Below are 21,891 nucleotides of genomic sequence, written 5' to 3' on the forward strand. Positions count from 1 at the left end.
ACTAGAGGGTAAAATAGCCATAGAAAGAATCCACCGATCACCTCCTAAAAGAGATCCCAAATTGAAAATGTCAAGAAATATAGTAGCCAAATTCCAAAATTACCAGGTCAAAGAGAAAATACTGCAAGCAGCCAGAAAGAAACAATTTAAATATCATGGAACCCCAGTCAGGATTACACAGGACCTTGCAGTTTCTACATTAAAAGACTGTAGGGCATGGAACATGATGTTCTGTAAGGTAAAGGAGCTTGGATTACAACCAAGGATCAACTATCTAGTGAAAATAAGCATAATCTTTCAGAGGAGGAGATGGATATTCAACGAAATAGGGGACTTCCAAACCTTCCTGATAAAAAGACCAGAGCTCAACAGAAAATTTGATCTTCAAGTACAAGACTCAAGAGAGACATAAAAAGATAAACGGGACAGAAAGATGCAATATGTTGTTAATAAGGGCAAACTGTTTACATCCCTACAAGGGAAGATGTATTGTTATTACACCATGTTAAAGGAGTATACATAAAGGGGGTGGATATAAGTTGACTGTGATGTAATGATTTAAAAAAAATCTAATCAAGTGGGTTAAATAGATCCAAGTAAGTGGATTAATCTGATGTAAGAAAATTTACTGAGAAAGGAGGAGGCAGACAAGGGTAAATTATATTACAGGAAAAGACACAAAAACCTATTACAGCAGAGAGAAAGAAGGGAGGGAGATGAGCACTGTTTGATCCTTACTCTCATCAGATTTGGTTCAAGAAGGGAATAACATAATCAATTAGGTATAGAAATCTAACTTGCCCTATAGGTAATAGGAGGGAAAAGAGGAAAGAAAAGGGAAGGGTGATAGAAGGGAGGGAAGAAGCAGTAAGGGTAAAGGGGATGAAAAGAGAAAGGGCTAATAGAAGGGAAGAAGGACTGAGGGAGGTGGTGATCAAAAGCAAAACACTAGTGAGGAAGGAAAAGGAGAAAGGAGAAAGAAAAGCATAAACAGGAAGGGAAAAGGATGGAGAGAAAGATACAGACAGTAATCATAACTATGAATGTGAATGGGATGAACTCTCCCATAAAATGGAAGCAGATAGCAGAATGGATTAAAAACCATAATCCTACAATATGTTGCTCACAGGAAACATATTTGAAACAGAGGGACACACACAGGGTAAAGGTTAAAGGCTAGAGTAGAATATATTATGCTTCAGCTGAAGTAAAAAAAGCAGGGTTAGCAATCCTGATCTCAGACAAAGCAAAAGCAAAAATTGATCTTATCAAAAGAGATAAGGAAGGAAATTACATCCTGCTAAAAGGCACCATAGACAATGAAGTAATATCATTAGTAAACATATATGCACCAAATGGTATAGCATCCAGATTCGTAGAGGAGAAGTTCAGGGAATTACAGGAAGAAATAGACAACAAAACTATACTAGTGGGGAACCTCAACCTCCCCCTCTCTGAACTAGATAAATGTAACTACAAAATAAACAAGAAAGAAGTTAAGGAGGTGAACAGAACATTAGAAAAGTTAGTATGATAGACCTCTGGAGAAAACTGAATGGGGATAGAAAGGAATATACTTTTTTCTCGGCGGTACATAGCACATAAACAAAAATTGACCATGTACTAGGGCATAAAAACTTCACAATCCAATGCAGAAAGGCAGAAATATTAAATGCATCCTTTTCAGATCATGATACAATAAAAATTATATGTAATAAAGGGCCATGGAAAGATAGAATAAAACAGAATTGGAAACTAAATAATCTAATCCTAAAAAATGACTGGGTCAAACAACAAATCATAGAAACAGTCAATAACTTCATTCAGGAGAATGACAATAATAAGACAACATACCAAAACTTATGGGATACAGCGAAAGCAGTTCTTAGGGGAAATTTTATGTCTCTAAATGCTTACATAAATAAAATAGAAAAAGAAGAGATCAATGAATTGGGCATACAACTAAAAAAATTAGAAAAAGAACAAATTAAAAATCCTCAATTAAACACCAAATTAGAAATATTGAAAACCAGAGGAAAAATTAATAAAATTGAAATTAAGAAAACTATTGAACTAACAAATAAAACTAAGAGCTGGTTTTATGAAAAAAAAAACAATAAAATAGATAAATCTTTGGTTAATTTAATTAAAAAAAGAAGAAAACCAAATTACTAGTATCAAGAATGAAAAGGGTGAAGCTACCACCAAGGAAGAGGAAGTTAAAACAATAATTAGAAACTATTTTGCCCAACTGTATGCCAATAAATTTGACAATCTTAATGAAATGGATACATATTTATAAAAATATAAATTGCCCAGATTAACAGAAGAGGAAGTAAAATACTTAAATAACCCCATCTCAGAAAAAGAAATTGAACAAGCCATTGATGAACTCCTAGGAAAAAAATCTCCAGGGCCAGATGGATTTACATGTGAATTCTATCAAACATTTAAAGAACAATTAATTCCAATACTACATAGACTATTTGGGAAAACAGGTGAAGAAGGAGTCTCACCAAATTCTTTTTATGATACAAATATGGTGCTGATACCTAAATCAGGAAGAGTTAAAACAGAGAAAGAAAATTATGGACCGATTTCTCTAATGAATATAGATGCAAAAATTTTAAATAAAATACTAGCAAATAGATGACAGCAACTTATCACACGAATAATACAATATGACCAGGTAGGATTTATACCAGGAATGCAGGGCTGATTCAATATTAGGAAAATTATCAGCATAATTGATCATATCAACAGCAAAACTAACAGAAACCACATTATCATCTCAACAGATGCAGAAAAAGCTTTTGACAAAATACAACAACTATTCCTATTAAAAACTCTAGAGAGAATAGGAATAAATGGAGTCTTCCTTAAAGTAATAAATAGCATCTACCTAAAACCTTCAGCAAGCTTCATATATAATGGGGACAAGCTAGAAGCATTTCCAATGAGATCGGGGGTGAAAACAAGGATGTCCATTATCACCACTGTTGTTCAATGTCGTACTGGAAACCTTAGCTTTAGCAATAAGAGAAGAAAAAGAAATTGAAGGTATTAGAATAGGCAAAGAAGAAACAAAACTGTCACTCTTTGCAGATGACATGATGATATATACTTAGAGAATCAAGTAAAAAACTACTTGAAATAATAAACAACTTTAGCAAAGTTGCAGGCTATAAAATAAAACCCACATAAATCATGGGTATTTCTATATATTACCAACAAAGCCCAACCGCAAGGATAGAAAGAGAATTCCATTTAAACTTACTATAGACATTATAAAATATTTAGGTGTCTACCTCCCGAAACAAAGCCAGGAACTATGTGGACACAATTACAAAACACTTTTGACACAAATAAAGTCAGATCTAAATAATTGGAAAAACATGAGTTGCTCATGGGTAGGCCGAGCTAATACAATAAAAATGACAATTCTACCTAAGCTAATTGACTTATTCAGTGCTATACCAATCAAACTACCAAAAATTATTTTATAGAGTTAGAAAAAATAATAACAAGATTCATTTGGAAGAACAAAAGGTCCAGAATATCAAGGGAACTAATGAAAAGAAATGCAGGGGAAGGTGGCCTAGCCATTCCAGATATTAAATTGTATTATAAAGCAGCAATCATCAAAGCTGCTTGGTACTGGCTAAGAAATAGAGTGGTGGATCAATGGAATAGGTTAAGTATGCAAGACTGAATAGTCAATGACTATAGTAATCTATTATTTGATAAACCCAAAGACCCCAGCTTCTGCGATATGAACCCACTCTGAAAAAAAAAAAAAACTTCTGGGAAAACTGGAAAAGAGTATGGCAGAAACTAGGCATTGATCAAAATCTCACACCACATGCCAAAATAAAGTCAAAACAGGTTCATGATTTAGATATAAAGGCTGATACTGTAAGCAAACTGGGAGAGCAAGGAATAGTTTACCCATCAAATTTACGGAGAACAGAAGAATTCATGACCAAACAGGAGATAGAGAACATTATGAAGAGCAAAATGGATAACTTTGTTTACGTTAAATTGAAATATTTTTGCACAAAGCCAATGCAACTAAGACTAGAAGGAATGTAGAAAATTGGGAAAGAATTTTTACAACCAGTCTCTCTGATAAGGGCCTCATCTCTAAAATATATAGAGAATTAAGTCAAATTTATAAGAATACAAGTCATTCCCCAATTGATAAATGATCAAAGGATATGAACAGGCAGTTCTCAGATGAAGAAATTAAAGCCATCTATAGTCATATGAAAAAATGCTCTAAATCACTACTGATGAGAAAAATGCAAATCAAAACAACTCTGAGGTACCACATCATACCTACAAGATTGGCCAAGATGACAAAACAAGAAAATGATAAATGTGGAGAAGATGTGGGAAAATTGGAACACTAATGCACTGTTAATGGAGTTGTGAAATGATCCAACCATTTGGGACAGCAATTTGGAACTATGCCCAAAGGGCTATAAAAATGTGCATTATTGACCCAGCAATAGCACTTCTAGGGCTATATCCCAAAGAGATCATACAAATGGGAAAAAGACTCACATGTACAAAAATATTTATAGCAGCTCTTTTAGTGGTGGCAAAGAATTGGAAATTGAGAGGATGCCCATCAATTGGGGAATGGCTGAACAAGCTGTGGTATATGAATGTGATGGAATACTATTGTGCTATAAGAAATGATGAACAGTTTGACTTCAGAAAAACCTGGAAAGACTTGTATGGTCTGATGCTGAGTGAAGTGAGCAGAACCAAGAGAATGTTGTACACAATGAACGTTGTGATGACTAATATTGATAAACTTAACCCTTTCCAGCAATACAAGGATCTAAGACATCTCCAAAGGCCTCGTGATGGAAAATGCTATCCACATCCAAAGAAAGAACTATGAAGTTTGAATGCAGAAGGAAGCATACTATTTGCTGTTTCTTTTTCTTCTGTTGAGTTTTGTTTCATCTTTCTGGTGGTTCCTCCTATTAGTTCTAATTCTTACTTACAACATCACTAATGTGAAAATATGTCTCATAGGAATGTATATGTATAGCCTATATCAGATTGTGCACTGTCTTGGGGAGAGTGGTGGGAAGGGGGAGAAAAATTTTAAACTCAAAAGCATATGGAAGTGATTGTTGATAAATCTAAATAAATTAAAAAATAAACAAAGAAAGGTGTGTGAGCACTAAGGAGAGAGTCTAACAAGGAAGGCACAGCAAAATAACCTTTTAGCCCAGGGATTTAACTGGTCCTATAACCGTATACTACAGAAAGCAGCAATTGCAAATCTGGTAAGCACGGGCGTGATGCTACTCAGCAAGTAGGAACAGGGGCCAATTGACAGTTCTGCTGCTCTGACAACAGAGCTGGGTCACTGAGCCAGGGTGGACTGAGCAGAGTAACCGTGGCTGCTTACTAGGACAAGGAGTGGTCATAAGCCTGAGGCTGAGTGCTGGGAAAAGAGTAGGAAAAGAAGTGAGCAGTAGGTATGTGGTTCTGACCCCAGAACTGGATCTAGGATTCAGTCTCCTGTTTTTACTGAGGCTTATAGCTGAGCAACCAGAGTAGGGAGCTAAGACCAAGGGGTAACTAGCAGTTCTGTCACTGAACCTTCTTCCAGGAGGTGAACAGAGGCTGTCTACTGGAGCACCAAGTGGGGTTAAGACAACAATTAGGTCAGGAGTTTGTAAAGTTCATACCAGAAAGGCAACTACGAGATTTTGCCCTAGAACAGATCACTTTGCGCACACTGCAAGTTTGCAGGTCCCTGGTATGAGCTACCCCTGAGATTCTTGAAGGACAAAGCACTCAAGAGAAAGCAACATGACCCAAGAAAATAGAAACCAGGGACAAATAGGGCCCAGAAATCCCTCCACAAGTTCACAGAGCCTGGCCCTGACACAAAGTTGCAATTTGGGAAGTAAGGCTGGAAGAATGAAATAAACAAAAAGACTCCCATGATAAAGAGTTATTATAATGTCTGGAATACAAAACACAAACCTAGAAGAAGAGAATGACTCTAAATATCTATAAGTAAAGCCTCATAGAAAAACACAGCTTGGTCACAATGTCAACTAGAAAAAATGAAACAAGTGTTTAAAAATATTACCAGCAAACAGGGATTTGCCTTTTCTTTCTCTTTTTGCTAAGCAATGGGGTTGCCCAAGGTCACACAGCTGGTAAGTATCAAGTGTCTGAGGCCTATTTTGAACTCAGGTCCTCCTGACTCCATGGCTGGTGCTCTATCCATTGCGCCGCCTAGCTGCCCCGGGGTTTGCCTTTCTTTACACCTTTAATTTCTTTCTCTTGTTTTATTGTTTTTGCTAGCATTTCTAAAAACTAACAAATAAAAGAGGAAAGCAAACATCATTACTTTAAACCTGAATTTATTAAGAAAGTTTCTAGTGCAGTGGTTTCCAAACTTTTTGGTCTCAGGACCCCTTTACACTCTAAAATTTACTGAGGACCCTAAAGAGTCTTTGTTTAGGTAGGTTATATCTGTCAATATTTACTATATTAAAAATTAAAACATCTTAATATTATTACTAGCTGTATGACCCAGGGCAAGTCACTTAACCCTGTTTGCTTTAGTTTCCTCATCCATAAAATGAGCTGGAGAAGGAAATGGCAAAACACTCCAGTATCTTTCCCAAGAAAACCCCAAACAGTGTCATGAAGAGTCAGATACAACTTAAAAGACAGAATACAACAAAGTATCATTATGAAATTTAGCATAGATGAGTTCTATAGTTCGTCCATTTTGGGGGAAATGTTTAAACAAACTGTGGTACGTAGATGCAATGGAATACCAATATCCTATAGTAAACAACAAATATGATACAGAGAAGCAAGGAATCAAGAGCTTTTAGATCAAAGAGAAAGTACTGTAAACAGCTAGAAAGAGTTCATGCACCAAAGATTCACAGTCAGGATTTCACAACAATTAGAAGATGGCACTATAAAAGAACAGAATATGGAATATGATATTCCAAAACATAAAAGATGAAGGCTTATAACTATGAATAACTCATCTATTGAAACTGCAAAAAAAATCTTACAGGGGGCGAAAATGGACCTTTAATGAAACAGAGGACTCCCAAACTATCCTGATAAAAAGATGAGACCTAAGTAGAAACTTTGAAATACAAACACAAAAGTCAAGAGAAACAGAAAATGGTAAACATGAACAAGAAATCAGAAGGGACTAAACAATGATTAAGTATTTAAATTCAAATTATAGTAAGTATTTACTATTCAAAATATAGTAGGAGTTACAGAGAGAGTTTCATAAGACAGACAGTCTGGGAATTATTTTCTTAGGTTTTATTTTATTTTTATGATCTTAGAAGATGAAATAAAGGGGAAAAAAGGAATGCGAGGGGAAGGAAGGATGATGGAGCATATCTCCTATAACTGGGGTGTACAAGTAGAAGATAATATACGAAGAAGATCAGGCGAGTAGAAAGGGTGACACTTAAATCTCACTTTCTTCTGAAGCAGCCAAAAGAGGTTAAATTATTTAAATCAACAGGGAAATAGGAATGGGGAGAGAAAAGAGGAAGGAATAAGAAGGAGGTTAAATTAAGGGAGGAATCAGTCAAAAGTAAAACAAACTCTAAGCCTGAGGGGTTAATCATGAAGAGGTATATAAAAGAAAAGAATGAATGGGTAAGAACTTGTGATTAGAGTCTGAAGTGAGGAAAGGGAACTGCAATAAGAGAGGAGGAGAAGATGATTGCATCAAGTATACAGCCCTTGGTGCTAAGCACCCTTCATCTCTCTCTTGCCACACTCGTCTTCTTTGTAAAGAGGGGCCAAGAAGAAAAGAAAGGAAAAAGTATTAGAGAAAAGTATGAATAGAAATATACAAATGCAAATGTGAGTATGATGAGCTCACCCATAAAATGTAAGAGGACAGCAGAATGGATTAGAAATCAGAATCCAGGGGCAGCAGGGTGGCACAGTGGATAGAACACCGATCTTGGAGTCAGGAGGACCCGAGTTCAAATCCGACCTCAGACACATAACATTCACTAGCTGTGTGATTCTGGGCAAGTCACTTAACCCCAACTGCCTTATATGAAAAAAAAAAAAAGAAAGCAGAATCCAACAATATGTTTTTTACACAAAACACACTTGAGACATAAAGATTCTTAGAGATTTAAAATAAAATGGCTAGAGCAAAATCTCTGATACTTCAGAAAAACTAAAAAAAAAAAATCAGGGGTAACAATCATAACCTTAGACAAAGCAACAGCAATTACATTTGATTAAATAAGATAAACAGGGAAACTACGTTATAGGGAAAGTCACCACAGACCATAAATTATGTTTTGTTGTTTGTTTGTTTTTTCAGGCAATTGGGGTTAAGTGACTTGCCCAGGGTCACACAGCTAGTAAGTGTCAAGTATTTGGTCTTGACAGGATTTGAACTCAGGTCCTCCTGACTTCAGGGCTGGTGCTCTATCCACTGCGCCATCTAGCTGCCCCCATTTTTTTCCCACAGACCATAAATTAATATCAATAATTGACACAGATGCTTCGAATGGCATAACATCTAAATAAAAAAAAAAGTTAAATGTGTTAAAGGGAAGAATAGACAATAAACCTATAGTACTGAGGGACTTCATTGTATCCCTTTAGGACATAAACAAATATAACAAAAATTATACAAAAAAGAAGTTAAGAACCTAAGTAAAATTACTGAAAAATTAGAATGATAAACCTTTTGTGATTATTTTACATTTTTCAGCTGTGCATGGTACCATGACAAAATGTAACATATTAAAATAAAAAAAATCAGAAACAAATACAGAAAAAAGAAATATCAAATACATCTTCTGACTCCAATGGAATAAAAATTATATTCTATAAAAAGTCAATGAAGAAAAGATTAAAAATTAAACAGAGAAGAGTTGAGATAATATTGGTAGAGCAGAAGTTAGCAATGCAGATAAGCTCTCATCTACAATTCCTCCAAATAGATCTATAAAATCACCAGAACAAATCCTAATGGAGATATCCAGAAAAAAACAGAGTGAGTCCTTCATCTGGCCCAGATTGGCCCAGGGAGAAAAACAGGTCTATAGATAAGGGGACGGGGTTGGGACAGGAACATGTGGCATGTAGCATGTAGAGCACCCCATTGTCCAGGGAGCAGCTGCACATCAACACAAAAGGAGGTCCCAGATTTATGCCAGGGCACCCCTAGGCCCATATCGGGGCACTGCAACAGGTAGTATCACAACCCAGTTCTGGGTCACAGATCAAGGGTGGAGTGAAAAGAGAACCTTGTACAATATAGGGAGGCCCTGGGCAGTGTACCAAGAAAGGAAGTTCAGAAGCTAGCAACAGCAGCAGTAATATGGCTCAGACCTAAGGTGCAAAGCAGGATCTAAAGCATCTAGGGGAGCTGGAAGAATAACTAAGGCAGGAAAGACATCCAGACCAAAGTGAAGTCTCTAGTTCTGCCACTTTGAATCGACAGAGCTTTCCATCTGGCTGACACTGAGTCTATCAGCATTCTACTCTTTCACAGACTCAAAGACAGGTCAGAAACCTGCAGAACTAAAACCAGGTGGACAGCATTCAAACTTTGCCTTGGATTAGACGCCTTTGGGAACACTGAAAGCTTGCAATTCTCCAGCCTGTCCTTGAGATCCTAGATAGAATAACGAAACAGTCAACACCCCAAGAGAGCAGTAACAGGCCCAGCACCAGACATTCCCTTCAGAAGTATGGCTGAACCTAGTTCTAACATGCCTGAAGTCAGGTGGTAGGCTGGATGTATGGGCAAACAAAAAATGAACCACACCATAATGGTGTAAAGGAAGCTCAATACACAAACTAAGAAGAGAATGACCCCAAAATATGTACAAGCAAAGCCTCAAAAAAAAAAAAAACCCACAGCTTGGACACAAACTCAACAAGAATTCCTGGAAGAGATGAAGTAAGAGTTTAAAAAGTCTTAAAATATTTTTTAAGTGGGATGAGAGCATGAGGAAAAAATGGAAAATAAATGAGAGTTATGGAAGAAAGAATCAGAAAGGGAATTAATAATTTGGCACAGTAGGTACAAAACCTTGCTCAAGAAATAAATGCCTTGAAAATTCAAACAGACTAGATGGAAGCTAGTGAGAGAATGAGGCAACAAGAAATATGAAAACAAGGTTGAAAGGATGAAAAATAGAAGAAAATATAAAATAGTTCAGAGCAAAAACAAGTTACCTGGAAAATGGATAGAAGAGAAAACATTTAAGAATCAATGAACTACTAGAAGCCTTCCCAATAAGATCAGGGGTGAAGCAAGGATGCCCATTATCATCACTATTATTCAACACAGTTCTAGAAATGCTAGCTATAGCAGTATGAGAAGAATAAGAAATCAAAAGAATTGGAATAGACAATGAGGAAATAAAACTATCTTTGCAGATGATATGATGGTATAATATTGGCTAATATGACTGAAAAGGAAAATGACAAATATTGCATGGGATGTTGGAAAGTTGGGACAGTAATGTACTGTTCATGCAGTTGTGAACTGATGCAACCATTTTAGAAAGCAATTTGGAACTATGTTGAAAGGGCTATAAAACTGTGTATGCCCTTTGACTCAGCGACACTACTACTAGATCTGCATCCCAAAGAGATAAAAAGCAAGAAAAGGAAAAAGACTTACATGTACAAAAATATTTATTGCAACTCTTTTTTGTGGTGGCAAGGAATTGGAAAATGAGGGGAATCCGTCCATCAACTGAGGAATGGTTGAACAAATTGTGCTATATGATTGTGATGGAATACTACTGTGCTATAAGAAATGATGAGCAGGATGCTTTTGGGAAAACCTGGGAAGACTTACGTGAACTGTTGCAAAGTTAAGTGAGCAGAACCAAGAGAACATTGTGAACAGTAACAGCAGTATTGTAAGATGATCAACTGTGAATATCTTAGCTGTTTTCGGCAATACAATGACTCGACAAAATTCCAAAGGACTTATGATGAAAAATGCTATCTACCTCCAGAGAAAGAACCAGAGTCTGGATGCTGATTGAAGTGTGCTTTTTAAAAATTTTCTTTATTTTTCTCTCTTTTTTGGTCTGTTTTGCAACATAGCTAATATGGAAATATGGCTAATTCTGCGTAACTGCATGTGTATAATCAATATCAAGTTACTTGCCTTCTCTATGAGGGAGGGAGAGAATTTGGAACTGAAAATTAAAAATAAAGATTAAAAATTGCTTTTACATGTAATTGGAAAAAATAAAATATAAAAAATTTTGAAGATAAAATGTAATTGTGACATTTTTAACAGTATAAATAAAATACAATAAAATAAAAAGACTAAGTAACTTAATTCTAACAAAATAGTAGGTCTAAGAAAAAATTATAGAAACAATAGGTAATTTTATTAAACATAATTACAATGAGACAACATACCAAAATTTTTGGGATGTGGTCAAAGCAAGTCTGCAGAGGGAATTTATATCTTCAAACACTTTCATCAACAAAAAAGAGAATGAAGAGATTAATGAATTAGGCATACAAACTAAAAAAATCTAGGAAACTCATATTAAAAAACTCAAACACCAAAACAGAAATTCTAAAAATCAAAGAAGAAATGAACAAAAGTGCAATTTTTAAAAATCAGTGAATTATTAAATAAAATAAGGAGCTGTTTTTAATTTGCTTTAAGGGCAATGAAACTCTTTGGAACCCAATTACGAATCACTTTATTTATTTATGCAATCTTCAATGGCATTCTCTTTTCTTCTCATTTATTTAGTCATTCTTCCCCTACTCTCTTTTAAAAAAAACTACCAGAAGATGTTATACAAAGGAGAGGAGTTAAAATGCATATCAGTCAATTTTTATTCTTCTTAAAGTTGATATCTTGGGGTAGGAGAAGCTTATTCAAAAGACACTTGAAACACATCTACAATTCTGACTACCAATGTTTTATCTATTCCATTAGAATAAGTTATTAAAAGTTAAATATATTTTTTAGAAAAGCAGTGAGATAAGCAATTAGCCAACTTGATTTTTTAAAAAGAAAAGAGAAAATCAAATTAGTAGTATCAAAAATGAAAAAGGAGAAATTACAACCATTAAAGAATAAAGAAACTTGTTTATAAACCATTTAGCCTAACAATATGTCAGTAAAACTGACAAATAAATAGATGTATATTAATGAAAATATAGAATACCCAACTGTAGCAGAATAAGAAAGGCATAATTTAAATCACCCAAGCCTAGAAAAATAATTTGAACAAGCCCAAATATGAATTTCCAAAGAAAACTGTCCAGGACCAAACATTCAATGAAAAGTAAGTTTCAAGAGTACATAAACTGTTTGCTAAAACAGGAAAAAAAAAAGGAATCTTACCAAATTCCTTCTACAATACAAATACAGTCCTGACAACTAATCCAGGGGGAATTAAAACAGAGAAATAAAACTATAAACTAAAATCCTGATTGACTATTGATGCAGAGAAGAATCAAGATGGTATAATAGCAGGAAGAACTGTAGTCTAGCTCATCCACCAAACCTCTTGCACAAAGACCTAGAAAACACACCAGACTGAATCCTGATCAGGAAATCCAGGCAAAAAAATTCAGTGAGTCGTTTTTCCAGCATAGGTTGGCATATAGAGCCAGAGATTTCTGGGGCCACTGAGGATGATGTCTTGCCAGGTGTTTACCTCACAGAGTATTCCAGTGCCCAGGGACCAGAAGAGGACCAACCTGTTAATCATAGCATGAAGCACTAGAGCAGGATCATCATGTCCAAAGTCAAGAAGTAGGGTACAAGAATGAAACTGCAGATCACACATGATTTAACAGTTATCACCATAACGGAGTGGAAAGCTTTGAACATAACATTCCAGAAGGCAAAGAATATAGGCTTATAACCAAGAATAACTTAACCAACAAAATAGAGCATAACATGGACCTCTAAGGAAATGAAGGACTTCTAATCATTCCTGATGAAAAGACCAGAGCTGCTTAGAAACTTTGAAATGTAAAGATAGGAGTAAAGAGAAACAAACAAATGTAAACATGAATAAATAATCCTAAGGAACTAAACAGGGTTCAATTGTTTAGATTTTTATATGGAGAGTTATGAAGGCAGGACATACCTTCATAATTCTATTATTATCAGGGGCAATAGAGTCTAATTACATAGGTCTGGGAATTATTCCATTGTTACGTTTTGATGATCTTATAAGAAGAATGCAAAATGAAAGGAAGAGAAATGAACTGGGATTGGGGAAAGGAAGAGGAAGAATGAGAAAAATTATCTCACATAAAGAGGATATAGAAGTAGAAGTTGATACCACAAGGAGCAGGATGTGGAGGTAGCAGGCAATACTTGAATCTCACTGTCCCCTGAATTTGTTAAAGGAAAAAAGAATACACATTCATACACAGTCGGATGCAGAAATACATTTCAACCAACAGGGAAACAGGAGGGAAAGGGGTTAAGAAAAATGGGAGGAAGAAGAGGGAAGACAGATAAAAGGAGTCAAAAACAAAATAGACTTTTAAAGAAATGGCAGAAACAGAGAAGGAAAAGCATAAGAGAACAAAATGTAGGGAAATACATATTTAAAAATTATAACTGTGAATGAAATGAACTTGCCCATAAAATAGAAGAGAATAGCAGAATTTATAAGAAACCAGAATCCAACCACACATTATTTACACGAAATATACTTGCAACTAAAAGATACATACAGAGTTAAAATAAGGGGCTGGAGCAAAATCTATTATGCTTCAATTAAAATAAAAACAGCAGGGATAGTAACCATAATCTCAGGCAAAGAAACAGTAAAAATAGATCTAATTAAAAGAGATAAAGATAACTACATTTTTCTGAAAGGTACCATAGATAATGATTAGTATCAATACTAAGCATACATGTACCAGATGGATTTACAAGTTAATTGTACTAAACTTTTAAAGAATAATAAATTCAAATACTATAAAATGGTCCTACTAAATCCCTTCTATGACACAAAAACCTAAGAGTCAAGACAGAGAAAGAAAATTAATACCCTTAATAAATATTTCCTTAATATAAAGTAGTATCAATCTAAAACTGAGAGCCAAAATTGATGTACAGTGATGATAAGCTAGAGGCCTTTACAGTAAAATCAAGAATAAAGCAAAGTTGGCCATTATCACCATTACTATTCAATATAGTACTAGAAATGCTACTTATAAGATCAAGAAATTGAAGAACTAAGCACAGGCTAGGAGGAAACAAAATTATTACATTTTGTAGAAGATAAAATGATTTACTTTTAGAATTCTAAAGTGTCAACTCAAAAAGCTAACTGAAATAAGTAACAGCTCCAGCAATGTTTCATAAAACAAACCTGCATAAATTATCAGAATTTATGTATATTACCAACAAAACCCAACAGGAAGAAAGAGAGAAATTCCATTTAAAACTGAATAAAATACTTGGTAAACACATGTATAGGAACTTCATGAATACAACTACAAAATACTCTTTAAACAAATACAGATCTACCATTGGAGAAGTACCAATTACAAATGGGTAGGCCAACCCAGAATAATAAAAATGACAGTACTACCTAACTAAATTAACTTATTCTATGTCATATCAGTCAAACTACCAAAGGTTTCCTTTGCAGAGCTAGTAAAATAATCAAATTCATCTGGAAGAATATCAAGAATCTCAAGGGAATGAGTAAATAAAAGAGGGAGGGAAGGAGGCCAAGTAATAATAGATCTCAAGTGATATTACAAAGCTATAATCAAAATAATTTGGTACTGACTAAGAAATAGAGAGGTGGAACAGATTAGGTACAAAAGATGCAGAAGCAAATGATAACATTATCTAATGATAATGATAACAGTGTCTAATGATTCAAAGATCTCAATTAATGTGTTAAAAAAATCAGTATTCAATAAAAACTACTGGAAAAATTGGAAAGCAATCTGGTAGAAATTAGGTATAGATCTATACCTCCCACTATATGCTAAGATAATATCCAAATGGATATATGACTTAAATATAAAGGGTAACATTATAAATAAATTAGAGCATGGAAGAAATTACCTGCCTGATTGATGAACAGGGAGAGAGTTCATGACCAAACAAGGGAGCAAGAGGGACAAAGAAAGTAAAATAGGCAATTTTTATAAATTTTCTGCACAAGAAAAGCAAAGCAAAGCAGCTAAAGTTAGAAAAGAAGTAGGTAAACAGGGAGAAGAGGTGGAATCTCTGTAGCCATTATCTCTGATAATTATCTCATTTCTTAGGTATGTATCTATATCTATTTATCTAGAACTAAGTCAAATTTATAAGAATAAGAGCCATTCATCAACTGATAAATGATCAAAGGATATGAAGTTTTCTAAGGAAGAATTCCAAAGTATCAATAGCCATGATAAAAAAAATGCCCTAAATACTAATTAGAGAAATGCAAATTAAACCAATTCTAAAGTTCTACCTCACACCCATCAGATTTGCAAAGTTGACAGAAAAGGAAAATGACAAATGCTGGAAGGGTTCCAGGAAAACAACCACTATTTGGAGGCACTGTGAACAGTTCCAGTTATTCTAGAAAGCAATTTGAACTTAAGTCCAAAAAGGTATTAAACTGGGTATATCCTTTGACCTAGAAATATCACTATTATACCAGGTCTATATCCCGAAAAGGTCAAAGAAAAAGCAAAAGGACCTAAACGTACACAAATATTTATAGTAGCTCTTTTGTGGTGGCAAAGAACTGGAAATTGAGAGGGTGAATTCATTAATTGTTGAATAGCTGAACAAATCATAGTATATAAACATGAAGGAATATTATTGCACTGTAAGAAATAAAGAGAATGATTTCAGAGAAACCCAGGAAGACTTGTGTGAATTGACGATGAATTTAGTGAGCAAAAGCAGAAGAAAATTTTATATAATAACAACAGTATTATAAAGATAAAGAGCTCTGAAAGACTTAGGAACTCTGATCAATGACCAATCACTAGTCTAGAGAACTTATGACAAAACATGCTATCTTCTTATGGATAGGTGATGGAGTGCAGATTGAGACTTTTTTTTAATATGGCCAATGTGGGAATTTATTTTGCTAAACTACACATATCTGTTAACAGGAGTTTTATTTTTCTTGCTTTCTCAGTTAGGGAGAAGGGAGGAAAAGAAAGCAGACTTTCACTGACTGAAAAAAAAATTAACAAAAAAGAAAAAAATAAAAAGTTACCTACTCTCACTGCCTCTACTCTTACAGTCAATCCTCAACACTTTACCATCTAGGTTACTTTATCACTTAACTAAAACTTCTCTCTCCAAAATTACTAGCAATCTCTTAATTGCCAAATTATGATCTTCTCTCATTCCTCCTCCATCTTGATCTATCTGCTGCATTTCTCCTTGAGAAATCCATCTATATTCAGTGCTTCCACTTTTTATTTCACTTGATTCTAAACCCTCCACCACCTAGCTTTCTACCTTATAATTCAACTAAAACTGCTCTCTTCAAAGTCACCAATAATATTTTGATTGCCAAATTTAATGTTCATTTCTTAATCCTTTTTCTTTTTGACTTCTCTGCAACCTTTGACACTGTTGATAACCTCCTCCTGGATATTGCTTTCTTTTGGCTGTTCTTCCATCTGTCTGATCTCAATAATGACCAATATGCAATCAATAACAAAGTAATATCCTGATACAACTTTGGAGGGACAAAAAGAGATCATTCCAAACTGAAAAGAAAAGAAGCATACTCAAGAATTAGGTTAAAAAACATCAGAGTAGGACATGGAAAAGTAAGTCAGTAGACTCAAGGACTCCTTGTTACTTGCTATCATGTGTGCTTTATTATTATGACACTTTATATCAACTAACTAGTATTATTGAGAGTGTAGGGCAATAACCTAAGCCCTCTACTAAGTATTGTTTCTTGAGTTACTAGCATTCCACAGCAACTCAATCTACCAAAAAGTGTGAAATTTAAACACAAATGAGATTACCTTCAACTGCTTTTCTTTTTCTTGAACAATGACCCGGATGATCATGAGTACATTTAAAGAGTAAATCAGTAGAATTATTAGGGGCAACACTTGGCCCAGGAACTCAAGGAAGTTGTCGGAAACAAAATGTGGGAATGGAAACCTCTTTACGTTGACAGCGACATGATCAATGAGCCAGTTATCTTTCCCATGATATTGAATGATAGCTTTGTCTAAAGCATGTTGAATGGCTAGGAACCCTTCAGAAACGTATCCTGAATGAGAAAGCAAAGGACACTACATATAGATTGAAAAATATCTCACAGGGAAAGAAAGTAAATGTCAATTTTGTTTGAGTAGGACAATGCTTTTCATCTAGAAAAATGTTGTTTCAATAGACACATATCTATAGTGCTTCTTCTGGCACTCAATGCACACTTGTGAACTAACTGTACTTACCTTATTTCTGTGCGTTTTCTACCGCCTTCCAAATTGATATATTATATGTCAATTGATAGGCTAGACACATTTTATCAACTAAACAGAAAGAAGGTTCATTTAAATAGTGAGCTATAAACAACTTTAAAAGATTCTAACTTTTGGTAAATTAGGAATAGGATCTTGAATCTCTGTTTAGGTAAATTACCTATATCTTGACTATATATACTAGAATGTGATTTATAAAACTGGTTATCCATCAACTTAAGCTATAATAGAGGCTTTTAAAAGACTTAACTTTAAGGGGCAGCTAGGTGGCACAGAACATAAAGTACCGGCCCTGAAGTCAGGAGGACCAGAGTTTCAAATCCAGCCTCAGAACAAATGCTTGACACTTACTAGCTGTGTGACCCTGAGCAAGTCACTTAACCCCAATTGCCTTAAAAAAAAAAACCAACAACACTTGACTTAAAAGACTTGCAAACCTCCAAATAAGAAAAAGTATACATTTTTCTTATGATAACATACCTCAACTGAACCTATAGAAAGAAAAGAACTGTCTCTGGAAATCATGTTACAGTTTTTGTAAATTTAAAAAACAAAATTACTATTGGGTGGTTTACTTTTTTGTTTAGACAGAGAACAAAGAGGATTTTAAAGTATTTTGTATGATATTCTTATCTATTCCTGAAATAATCAGTTCAAAGAAATATAAACAAGCAAATAAAACTCACAAAACTCTTCTATGTTCAGAAAAAAGAAGTATGCTAGCTTTTCTTAACTTGACTATAACAATCCTGCTTAGGCCTTTCTCATGTCAGTTTATTCTCACATGGCCTAGAAAAAGCCAGTATTTATTTCATAGAATTTTATAGCTAGAGGAGATCTTAAATAATGTATAATAAAAACTCCACATTCTATAAATAAGGAAATTGAGTCACAGAGAAGTAAAGGGACTTTCCTAGGTTATAGTTAGTGAGTAGTAGAGCTGAGATTATATCTACATGTTTTATATATAGGTCAGTATTTTTTCTACTACTTCTACTACTTTTACTACTACTATTTCTCATAAATGTCAAAGTTCCTCTAAGTCAGACTTACTAAATATCATGGTAATCTGACTTTGCTAAATTACTCAGAAACACAATGTCTCCAATTCATCTTCTTTGCTTCTTCTTCTTCTTTTCCTTCTTTTTTTTTTTTTTTGGATTCTCTGGAAAGAAAACCCTCCTCTTCTGAAAGAATGAGTTTGTTTTCTTCAAACAGTCCCTCCATCTATGTTTTTTTTTCTCGCTCAATTCTCTTATTCTGATTTGTCTTTAATTGTGATATTACATGCTATTTCTAAATAATCTCACCTCACAAGTTAATTCAATATGATTTTTCATAGGAGCCAGACTCTTTTCCAACTATAACTATCAAATTACAGATAGTTCAAACATTTAACAAACACAAAAATAATCTAAACATGAACAAAATTCTTCATAGATAAAAAATAAATACACAATATCGATTATTAAAAGTAATCCTTTGAGTTACAAATAAAACAAATGTGCTTAAAATCATTCTCACCGGGACTTCCCCCATCACTGTAAAGATGATTCCGAGGTCCTGGTAATGGGAAAAGTGGAAAAAGATAGGCTGTGTGCCAGCCTTCTGGCTCCTTTGGCATTAAGAAAAGCTTCCCTATTGGCTCGGTGTTTCTTGGAGAGAAACTGAAGCGCAGGTGGTATCTAACCTACAAGAAATAATTAGAAAACAGGTTCAATGAGATATAGAAATTAAAGAAAGACTTAAACCAAAGAACGATTGTAACTACTTAAGAAGTTCCATATAGTGTCAAAGTGAGTGACTACATAGGGGAGGTAAAGACAGTAACCCTGATATGGCAGCTAGGTAATACAATGGATAGAACTCTAAGGTTGGAGTCAGGAAAACCCGAGCTCAAATCATGCCTCAAACACTTAGCTTTGTAACCCTGGGCAAGTTACTTAACCTCTCTAGGTTATCTATAAAATGAGGGAGTTGAACTCAATGGCCTTTAATATCCCTTCCATTCTAAATCTTTAACTATATGGCAGAAGTAGAACCATCTCTCAACCCAAATTCATCTAAATTTCTAATTCAATTAAAAAAACAATAAGTGCCTATTCTAAAAGACACTGTGTTAGGTACTGGGAACAAAGAAAAAAATGATAAGAATCTTTAAAGAGCTTTCATTGTACTGGGGAATGCAAGTACGGTTTATAGTATATATAATAGCAGACCAAATAAATATAAGGCAATTGGAGGGGAGGTGGTGATAGCTTAGGGCATGAGGAAAGGCTCTCAGGTAGGAGGTATCACTTGAAAAACTGAGCTATGAAGGAAACTAGGGATTCTTTTTATTTTTATATTGATTTTTTAAACTTGAGATTCTAAGAAGCAGAAATGCATAGGGAAAGCTTATGCAAAGGCATCATGAAAGGGAATGAAATGTCACCTATAAGGAAGAATGAGAGAGAGAAAGAGAGACAGAGAAAGAGGGAGACAGAGACAGAGACAGAGTCAGAGTCATACAGGAAAGGTGACAACTGGGAAATATTGCGGAGAAAACTAGGGATTTTTTTTGAGATATGCAAGATAAGCAAGGAGCACATGAAGTGTACCACAAGTACAAAGGTACACAAGCAATAAACAGAATGCCAGACAGGTATAGCTGCCAGGCCAGTTTGACTTGGAGTATATGAAAGGAAGTAATATAAAATAATAGAAGAAGTAAGTGAGACCCAGATTGTGACTGGTTTCAGTATTTCATTGAGGCAGCCAAAGTCCTGTAAATGTGAGGGACTTGTAGTTTGGAGCAGTTGCTCTAGTGGGGAATGAGAAGAGTATTAAAGCTGTTGAAAAGTAATGATACGGAGAAGATTCTAGGAAGATGGAGAAATAGGTCAGAACATTCCAAGCTCTGCAAATTTCCCCTACAAACAACACAAAAATAACACCTCAGGGCAAATGTAGAGTGGTAAAAATAAACAAGAGTTGGGGCAGAACAGTGGGCCTCCTGGGATAACCCAGAAAAGGTTTGTTCCCTGTGAAGTATAAATACCTCTAGGCTAGTTCCATTAAAACAACAAGCTGGGTGAGCCCTTGGGCTAGCTGGGTTGGGAGGAAGCCTTGGCTCCAGCAACAGTAATTTTTACCTCCCAGACAGTGTGGGGAGTCTCCTGTCTAAGTGGGGGAAGACTGAGGAAAGCTCTGCTGATAAGGGATACTAGGCCCAGCTGTGTCACCAAGATGTGGCCCTAGACGAGAAGGAACCAATACATGTTTGATGAGTGCAGAAGCAATGGGGCAGGACGCTGCTGACTGTGGGTACTTACAGGGGGCTGGAGTTCCTCATTTTAGTTCCAGGCCAAAGGGGAGAACCGAAGGAGGATCTGAGGCTAGAGACACCATCCCCCATACCCCAGGACTAGAGGTGATTATAATAATAGGCTTCTACAAATAAAAAAAAAAATGAGCAGGCTAAGGAGAAAGAACCCAATTACAGAAATACAGGAATAGAGAAGACCTATCTTCAGAAGAGGATAATGAAGCAGAAAAAAAAAAAAAAAGCCTTTCCTACCCTAAGGTATAATGTCAAATAGTCACTTCCCCCACCTCAAGACTTTAAAAATCAAATGACTTCTCAATGGCGGGGGGGGGGAGGAGAGGAAGAAAGAGAATTTGGAACTCAAAGTTTTAAAAACAAATGTTTAAATTGTTTTGACATGTAACTGGCATAAAATAAAATACTAAATAAAAAAATGAGAGAGATTGAGGAAAAATTTTTAAATAAAGAACAATCCAAGAAAAACAAGAAGATTATGAAAAGAAAGTCAACCAACTGGAAAAGGAGATCCAGAATCTTAAGGAAGAAAATGATTCCTTGAAAATTAGAATTGGGCAAGGTGAAGCCAGTGAAATTATGAGAGACCAAAAAATAACAAAACAAAATATAAAGAATAAAAAATGGAAGAGAAAGTGAAATATCTCATAAGAAAAACAATTGATCTGGAGAGCAGATCAAGAAGAGAAAATATAAGAATAAATAGACTACCTGAAAACTATGATCCAAAAAAGAATCTGATACAATAATACAAGAAATAATTAAAGAAAATTGTCCTAAAGTGTTACAACAAGAGGGGAAAATAGAAATAGAAAAAATCCACTGAAGAGATCCCATGAGGAAAACTCACAAGGATATCATAGCTGAATTCCAAAACCCCCAACTCAAGGAGAAAAATATTGTGAGAAATAAGAAAAAAACAATCCAAATATGGCAGAGCCACAATTAGAATCACACAAGACCTAGCAGCAGCTAAAAGACTGCAGATCTTGGAATACTACATATTGAAGAGCAAAATAAGTGGGGTTGTGGCTGAAAATATCACACCCAGCAAAGTTAACATAATCCTGAATGAA

General features: G+C 34.9%; 1 protein-coding gene across 1 annotated transcript in view; it reads right to left on the reverse strand.

The window, feature by feature from the left end:
- Positions 1-21,891, reverse strand: part of LOC114052001 (ATP-binding cassette sub-family A member 3-like) — a 193,544-nt gene that overhangs the window by 166,893 nt on the left and 4,760 nt on the right. Inside the window, exons 5-6 of the mRNA XM_027874409.1 lie at positions 19,018-19,183; positions 17,029-17,282 (exon numbers count right to left, since the gene is read on the reverse strand). Of these exons, the coding sequence (XP_027730210.1) occupies positions 17,029-17,282; positions 19,018-19,183 (420 nt within the window). The remainder of the gene's footprint in view (positions 1-17,028; positions 17,283-19,017; positions 19,184-21,891) is intronic.

The sequence above is a fragment of the Vombatus ursinus genome, unplaced genomic scaffold, assembly GCF_900497805.2.
Source record: "Vombatus ursinus unplaced genomic scaffold, bare-nosed wombat genome assembly UNPS02014807.1, whole genome shotgun sequence".
NCBI classification, from domain to species: domain Eukaryota; kingdom Metazoa; phylum Chordata; class Mammalia; order Diprotodontia; family Vombatidae; genus Vombatus; species Vombatus ursinus.